This window comes from Entamoeba histolytica, genomic scaffold, assembly GCF_000208925.1.
Source record: "Entamoeba histolytica HM-1:IMSS scf_1104750518569 genomic scaffold, whole genome shotgun sequence".
Classification (NCBI taxonomy): Eukaryota; Evosea; order Mastigamoebida; family Endamoebidae; genus Entamoeba; species Entamoeba histolytica.
In genome coordinates, this window is record NW_001914933.1 from 49912 (window position 1) to 58395 (window position 8484).

The following is an 8484-nucleotide window of genomic DNA, read 5'->3' on the forward strand; positions in this document are numbered from 1 at the left end:
TAATATTTTAGGTTAGAAACACCAACAAACCTTCTTATTTTTTTCTTTTGAAGTTTTTATATTCCTACGTTTGAAGAACTATTTAAACTAAGCTAAAAGTATTGTTTATTCATTCAAATCAAATAAGTAACATGTCAACACAACAAACTATGACTGTAGATGAACATATTAATCAACTTGTTGCTAAAGCACAAGTTGCACTTAAAGAATATCTTAAACCAGAATATACACAAGAAAAAATAGATTATATTGTAAAGAAAGCATCAGTTGCAGCACTTGATCAACATTGTGCACTTGCAGCAGCTGCAGTTGAAGAAACAGGAAGAGGTATTTTTGAAGATAAAGCTACTAAAAATATATTTGCATGTGAACATGTTACACATGAAATGAGACATGCTAAAACAGTTGGTATTATTAATGTAGATCCACTTTATGGAATTACAGAAATTGCAGAACCAGTTGGAGTTGTTTGTGGAGTTACACCAGTTACTAATCCAACATCAACAGCTATTTTCAAGTCACTTATTTCAATTAAAACAAGAAATCCAATTGTATTTTCATTCCATCCATCAGCACTTAAATGTTCTATTATGGCAGCTAAAATTGTTAGAGATGCAGCTATTGCAGCAGGAGCACCAGAAAATTGTATTCAATGGATTGAATTTGGAGGAATTGAAGCATCAAATAAATTAATGAATCATCCAGGAGTTGCTACTATTCTTGCTACAGGAGGAAATGCTATGGTTAAAGCAGCATATTCATCAGGAAAACCAGCACTTGGAGTAGGAGCAGGAAATGTACCAACATATATTGAAAAAACATGTAATATTAAACAAGCAGCAAATGATGTAGTTATGTCAAAATCATTTGATAATGGTATGATTTGTGCATCAGAACAAGCAGCAATTATTGATAAAGAAATTTATGATCAAGTAGTTGAAGAAATGAAAACACTTGGAGCATATTTCATTAATGAAGAAGAAAAAGCTAAATTAGAAAAGTTTATGTTTGGAGTTAATGCATATTCAGCAGATGTTAATAATGCAAGACTTAATCCAAAATGTCCAGGTATGTCACCACAATGGTTTGCTGAACAAGTTGGAATTAAAGTTCCAGAAGATTGTAATATTATTTGTGCAGTTTGTAAAGAAGTTGGACCAAATGAACCATTAACAAGAGAAAAATTATCACCAGTTCTTGCTATTCTTAAAGCAGAAAATACACAAGATGGTATTGATAAAGCTGAAGCTATGGTTGAATTTAATGGTAGAGGACATTCAGCAGCTATTCATTCGAATGATAAAGCAGTAGTTGAAAAGTATGCACTTACAATGAAAGCATGCAGAATTTTACATAATACACCATCATCACAAGGAGGAATTGGATCAATTTATAACTATATTTGGCCATCATTTACACTTGGATGTGGATCATATGGAGGAAATTCTGTATCAGCTAATGTTACATATCATAATTTATTAAATATTAAAAGACTTGCAGATAGAAGAAACAACCTTCAATGGTTCAGAGTTCCACCAAAGATTTTCTTTGAACCACATTCTATTAGATATCTTGCTGAACTTAAGGAACTTAGTAAAATATTCATTGTTTCAGATAGAATGATGTATAAATTAGGATATGTAGATAGAGTTATGGATGTATTGAAAAGAAGAAGTAATGAAGTAGAAATTGAAATTTTCATTGATGTAGAACCAGATCCATCTATTCAAACCGTTCAAAAAGGACTTGCTGTTATGAATACATTTGGACCAGATAATATTATTGCTATTGGAGGAGGATCAGCTATGGATGCAGCTAAGATTATGTGGTTACTTTATGAACATCCAGAAGCCGATTTCTTTGCAATGAAACAAAAATTCATTGATCTTAGAAAGAGAGCATTTAAATTCCCAACAATGGGTAAGAAAGCTAGATTAATTTGTATTCCAACAACATCAGGAACTGGATCAGAAGTTACACCATTTGCAGTTATTTCAGATCATGAAACAGGTAAGAAATATCCACTTGCTGATTATTCACTTACACCATCAGTTGCTATTGTTGATCCAATGTTTACTATGTCACTTCCAAAGAGAGCTATTGCTGATACTGGACTTGATGTATTGGTTCATGCAACAGAAGCATATGTTTCAGTTATGGCTAATGAATATACTGATGGACTTGCTAGAGAAGCAGTTAAATTAGTCTTTGAAAATCTTCTTAAATCATATAATGGAGATTTAGAAGCAAGAGAAAAGATGCACAATGCTGCAACAATTGCAGGTATGGCATTTGCATCAGCATTCCTTGGTATGGACCATTCCATGGCACATAAAGTTGGAGCAGCATTCCATCTTCCACATGGTAGATGTGTAGCAGTATTATTACCACATGTCATTAGATATAATGGACAAAAACCAAGAAAGCTTGCAATGTGGCCAAAATATAATTTCTATAAGGCAGACCAAAGATATATGGAACTTGCACAAATGGTTGGACTTAAATGTAATACACCAGCTGAAGGAGTTGAAGCATTTGCTAAAGCATGTGAAGAATTAATGAAAGCCACAGAGACTATTACTGGATTCAAGCAAGCAAATATTGATGAAGCAGCATGGATGAGTAAAGTACCAGAAATGGCACTTCTTGCATTTGAAGATCAATGTTCACCAGCTAATCCAAGAGTCCCAATGGTTAAGGATATGGAAAAGATTCTCAAAGCTGCATATTATCCAATTGCTTAAATAGAATTGAATAGGTTCTTGTTTATTTTTAATAAGTTTTCATAAACTATATTCATTTTGAATAACTTGAAACATTTTTTTAAATCATAGTTGTAGATATTTGTATATCTCAGTATAAAAAATAACTGACAATTATTCTTTTCATTATTTTGAATTATTATCAATTGACCACTTCTCTAATTGTCAAGAAATTATAAGACAAGTATTGTTTGAAGTGTGAAATTCTATTCTTGTTTGTTATTGACTTATTCTATTAACTATTGTCTTAAAAATTATGGTAATGAATTATTCCATTCATTGAATCTATATTCATAACTATCTTTTAAGTCTTTGTTGAGCATAGTTCATTAATTCTTTGTTTTAATAATACTTTTTTATATACATTCTTTATACAATAAGTCAGTGCCGAAGTTATTCCAAAATTATTAATTAATTCTGATTCTTCTAATTCGCTTATACATAAATCATTTTCTTATCTAAAGTATTACCATCTTATCTCTTTTTTAACATACAACAGCAACCTTATAAATTCATATTTTTGATAATGTTTTATAGTGATAACAAAATAAATTGTGCTATAAAATTTAATTATGATTATTCATTTTTAAAGAATCAAAGATATAACTTCAATATTAGTTAATAATTGATGTATTTCATACATCAACTCTACATTTTTATTACAAAACATCATTTCTTTTTTTTTTCTAATAACTATTCTGAGTTATAATTCAATAAACTAATAACACCATTATAATTTTGTTTCATTAACATTCTTAATTCTTAATTATATTAAGTCTATAAGAATTGAAGTATATTCTTTCAATACTCTTCTTCCGATATTATCTTTTGATTGTTATATTTTAACTTAATATTAAATATTTGAGTTTATTAATTACTTGTAAACCATCACTTCTTCTTTATTTAAACTACTTAAGAAGTATAAATTATAAAATAGATTCTATTTTTTGAATTTGACATTCTTGATTATAACGTGGGATCTAATGTTTTGTGTTAAACTTGCATGATATTGTAACGAAAAAATATTTCATCAGTTAAATAATTAAAATGTTGTTAAATTAAATACAACAATAAATATATTATCTCTCATTTAAAAGAATTAATTTAGTCTTTTACTCTTTATATGAAAATTAATTATTTTGATGAATAAATCAAAATATATTTATATAAATAAATCAAATGATAAAAAATATTTTAAGAAAAATAGTGTTATTTAATTCATTAAAAATAAACTAAAAAAATAGTAAAAAAAACTATTAAAAATAAAAAGAAAAATAGGTAGATAGTCATTAAAAATGAACTGAATAAAACTGAAATAGGCATTGATGCTGTTGTTTACACTTATTTGTATTAGTACAGCTTTAGATTGTGCCTCTATGGTTGATGGAACTCTTTATACAAAAGAAGAAGCATTTGAGTGTATTTATGAAACAAATTTAGACATTTCAGACGCAGTAAGTATTCAAGGAGATATTGAAGATTTAATTGGGATGTATGCTTATTTAGACATTCTTCAATCACCACTAAAAGAAGATCAATATTACTCTGTTGAAGCACATCTTGAAGAAGAATTAAAGTCTTTAGATACAAGTACTCAACCAATATATCAATTTTATAGAAAAGTTGATGATATAATGAGACTTGCAAAAGACCCAAATTTAAAATTTAAGTTTAGTTCTTCAAAGAAGAAGAATTTTTATTTTGATAGTTTTAAAGCTATTCTTCCTTTCAAATTCATTATTGACCAGTCTACTGTCAAAACTCAAATTGTTGAACAGAATGGTTATGTTGTTCCACAAGAACTTATTGATAATAATAATCAAGAAGTAAAATTAATTAATAAACAAAACCCATTGGAATATCTTCGTACACTCAGTAATAAATTAGTTAGTTTAAAAAATGCTAATACCGCCTTTAATTATATGCTTCATTATCACTTCCAAATAGATTTAGGAGAAATTCCTTTAACATCAGATGAATTAGAAGATATAGTTATAGAATATATTAATGGAGCAACTGTAACAATACCTTATAAACTTCTTTATAAAGAAGTTAAAGGTGCATTAAAAAATTCAATAAAACATAGCGGTAATAGTCAATTTAAGTATACAAGTGATGATAATAATGTAAAATGTGGAACATTTATTGAAGGAGAAAAAAGTATTAATGTAATAGTTATTCATAGTTTTTATTATGACGTAAGTAATAAAACATCAACATATATTCAAACATTAAATAAATGCTTTGAAATGATTGATGAGAATGATTATCCAATTGAAGTTATTCTTCCAATGAATGAAGGAGGAGATGCAGATATTGAAGGAAGTATTTTTAAATTACTTTCACCACATGCTGATAATTATATATATGGTAGTGTAAGAGTAGATGGTAATAGTGAGAAAATATTAAAATTAGATATCGCACAACATATGTATGATCCAAAGAATTGTCAAGTACGAAGATCTGTCAGTGGAAATAATATTATTATTAACTTAAAAAAACCTCTTGGACCATTTTATTCTAAACCAGTTGTTGATGAATTTGAAAATAATATTACTCATAGTAGATCTCAAGTATCTATTATGAAGTCTAATGATGTACTCTTTTTTACTGAATTAAAAAATCATCCAAGAAGTCCACATCAGATTGTTATTTTTACTGATGGTTATTGTAGAGGAACTTGTTCATTCTTTATAAAAAATCTCGCTGAGTCAGGTTCTGCAATTATAGTTGGGTATGGTGGAGATCCAGAAAATAATGAATTTGATATTGGAACAGCTACATCTGTTATTATGGCATCAGGTTATGCTTTATGTGGTTCATCAACTGATTTAACTAAAGAAGGATCTCATATGACTGTTTCATTTGTTGAGTTATATCCAACAAATTATTCATTTAAGAGTAGTGTACCAAGAGAATTTATTAAAGGAAGAAGTAATGAACGGGTAGCGTTATATGATTATAATGATGACAATGTAAATAAATTTGTTAGTGAAGGTCTTAAATTAGTGAATAAATATCTTATTGAATGTGATGTCAATTCACCTATGGTTTTACAAAATCCTAAATGTGATGAAAAACTTAAAGGTGAGCATATTCATGGAGGACATCCATGTGTTGAAGGAAGATGGTACACATTAAGTTGTGTTCCATCTTATTGTGACTATGGATATAAATTTGATAGAACAAGTCAAACATGTATTGAAGACGCCTGTTATGTTGCACCTAATGACACCTCATCATCATCATCAGAAGATTCATCTTATACTCCAAATGAATCTTCTTCTTCATCTAATACAAATGAAACATCAAGTTCTGAATTACAAGAACCAACAACAGATTCTATGGTATATGTTGTTGTAGGGAGTGCTATAGGATTTGCTAGCATAGTGATAATAGCAGCAATAATAGGAATTGTAGCTGTAATATTGATGAATAGAAAGTCAAAGCCAAAATATACCACTTTCGAATAAAAAGAAAGAGAAATAATTAATAAGTAATTTTTTCTAATTTCTAACATCACTTCGAGTTTTTTGTTGTTGTTTTTTTAAAATAAAAGAATAACAAAAAAGGGTTTTTTTTTTTTAATATTTTGTTAAACTAAAATTATTTTTTAAAATGAATTGGGCTGATTCTGTTGTTCCTGAAGAAGAACAATGGATTCCATTTTATTATGAAGAAGATATTAATAATATCAGTAATGAACAAAATGAAAAAGCTCCATTTGTTCCTATCACTATCCAAACATTAAATCAATTAATTCCTTTTATGCAAGTTTGATAGTTATTAACAACTATTTCTAAATATTTATCATTAATAGTTAAAACAAAATGACGTTCTACTAGATTTAGGTTGTGGAGATGGTAGAATAATAATTGAGTCATTACTTCAAACTCAATGTAATGAAGCTTATGGAATTGATATTGAACCAGAAGCCATTTCTCAAGCTAAGAGCCATTATAAAGAAAGTAAATTAACTAAACCAATAACATTTATATGTGATGACTTCTTTAAAACTAATCAAATACCATGGAATAAGATAACAGTAGTAGTTATGTATTTATTACCAAGTGTGATGGATAAATTATATCCATTATTAAAATCTAAATTGTCTCATTGTAGAATATTTTGTGCATGTTTTAAAATGTCGTCAAATATTCCAAAAACAATTATTCGTTCATCTTCATTCCCTGATTTTATTGAAATAAAATTATAATCGGTTTATTTTTGTTTTTAATATCAAAAATTTTCTTTTATTTTGTATTTCATAATTTAGATAAAGTTATCATCTTTGAAAGAACTTTATTTATTATTCTTATTTTATGGCAAATGCCTCAAATCTACTTCAGTTTATCATGAGTCGATGGATCGGTTCAAAGAAATATGAAGTCATTTATGATACTGAACAACACGAATTTACTTCAAGATCATTTTGGAGTCATTTGAAAGGAAGACAAAATATTATAATCTTTATTATAACAGAACACAATTACATTTTTGGGACATTTCATTCTAAATTACCTCCTTCACAAGAAGTATGGGTTGAAGATGATGATTCTCATTTCCTCTTTACATTAAAAAATCCTTTTAATACTTCACCTAGAAGATTTGCTCTTCAAAAAGGATGGAAGAAAACATTATATATTTATGGAGATGATCAAAATAATGATATCTTTAGTGTATTTAATGGATTTTGGATTTCTAATAATAATGAATGTTTTATAAGGACATTGTTTAATAATGGTTATACTCATCCTTCATTAATTGATAACACTATTTTTGTTGGGTCAGAATGGCCTACAACTTTTTCACTTTCTCGGTTATTATGCGTTCAATTTTTTCAAGAAGAAGATGATATTTAGGTTGGGTTTTATTTCTTTATTTATTATTTTGTTTAATTTTTGGTTTTGTTTCGTTAGTTTAAAACAGTAAAAACAATTTAACCCTTCATTTAATTATGAAAATAAAAGAATTCACTTATATCATTTAATCTAATTCTGTGTGGAAATATTTTCCTTCTCTCTTTTGTTCTTGATCTTTTTGTGAATTTTCTTTATTAATTCTTGGTCTGTAATTGTCTGGATCTCTTCTGAATGTAATATTCAGTGATTTCAAAAATGTGTTCATTCCATCAACCATATTAACTGGTGGATTTGCAATACATTCTTCTGCTGGTTTACCTTCATATACAACAACTTTATCAGCAAGATAAGTAGCCATAATAAAATCATGTTCTACAATAAATGCAGTCTTTTTAGAATGAAGAATAAATCGTTTAATAACTTTAGATGCAACTATTCTTTGTTCGGAATCAAGATATGCTGATGGTTCATCAATTAAATAAACATCTGCTGGTTTTCCTAAACATAATACTAAAGCAACTCGTTGTAATTCTCCTCCTGAAAGTGTTTTTAATTTATGACTTAATAATGGTTGGATATTTAATGGTTTAATAACATCAGTATTAAATTGTGGATGAGAGAACATTGTTTTAATTTTTTGTTCTAATAACTCTTGAACAGTTCCTTCAAACTTTGGTGAAATCTTTTGTGGTTTATATGATACATTCAATTTTGGAAGTTGAATACTTTCATCCATCTGGAGATGTTTGACCTGCTAATAATCTAATACAATGTAGTTTTACCTGTACCATTTTGTCCTAATAATACAATAACTTTCTGATGTATCAAATCCTCCTGCTTTAACAGTTAAATGGAATTTC

At 27.9% G+C, this 8484-nt stretch overlaps 5 protein-coding genes across 5 annotated transcripts; 4 read left to right on the forward strand and 1 right to left on the reverse strand.

The window, feature by feature from the left end:
* The first annotated feature begins 129 nt into the window (after positions 1-129).
* Positions 130-2769, forward strand: EHI_150490 (alcohol dehydrogenase, putative). The gene has a single exon (XM_647208.2). It carries the CDS (start codon positions 132-134, stop codon positions 2742-2744), a length of 2613 nt encoding a protein of 870 aa, XP_652300.1. The 5' UTR covers positions 130-131; the 3' UTR covers positions 2745-2769.
* A 1318-nt stretch (positions 2770-4087) lies between these two features.
* On the forward strand, positions 4088-6235 carry EHI_150500 (uncharacterized protein; the record flags this gene model as incomplete). Its single annotated transcript, XM_650750.1, has 1 exon — positions 4088-6235. The coding sequence occupies one exon, from the start codon at positions 4088-4090 to the stop codon at positions 6233-6235; it is 2148 nt and encodes a 715-aa protein (XP_655842.1).
* A 145-nt stretch (positions 6236-6380) lies between these two features.
* Positions 6381-6978, forward strand: EHI_150510 (ribosomal protein L11 methyltransferase, putative; the record flags this gene model as incomplete). Its single annotated transcript, XM_650749.1, has 2 exons — positions 6381-6536; positions 6583-6978. The coding sequence occupies 2 exons, from the start codon at positions 6381-6383 to the stop codon at positions 6976-6978; spliced, it is 552 nt and encodes a 183-aa protein (XP_655841.1).
* A 139-nt stretch (positions 6979-7117) lies between these two features.
* Positions 7118-7624, forward strand: EHI_150520 (uncharacterized protein; the record flags this gene model as incomplete). The annotated part of the gene is made up of 1 exon (XM_650748.2): positions 7118-7624. The coding sequence occupies one exon, from the start codon at positions 7118-7120 to the stop codon at positions 7622-7624; it is 507 nt and encodes a 168-aa protein (XP_655840.2).
* Positions 7625-7748: 124 nt separating this feature from the next.
* On the reverse strand, positions 7749-8360 carry EHI_150530 (ATP-binding cassette sub-family E member 1, putative; the record flags this gene model as incomplete). Its single annotated transcript, XM_001913683.1, has 1 exon — positions 7749-8360. The coding sequence occupies one exon, from the start codon at positions 8358-8360 to the stop codon at positions 7749-7751; it is 612 nt and encodes a 203-aa protein (XP_001913718.1).
* Positions 8361-8484: the final 124 nt, after the last annotated feature.

Bases quoted from the DNA above. Each gene is read 5' to 3' on its own strand.
- EHI_150490 (XM_647208.2), top strand. From the start codon at position 132: ATGTCAACACAACAAACTATGACTGTAGATGAACATATTAATCAACTT.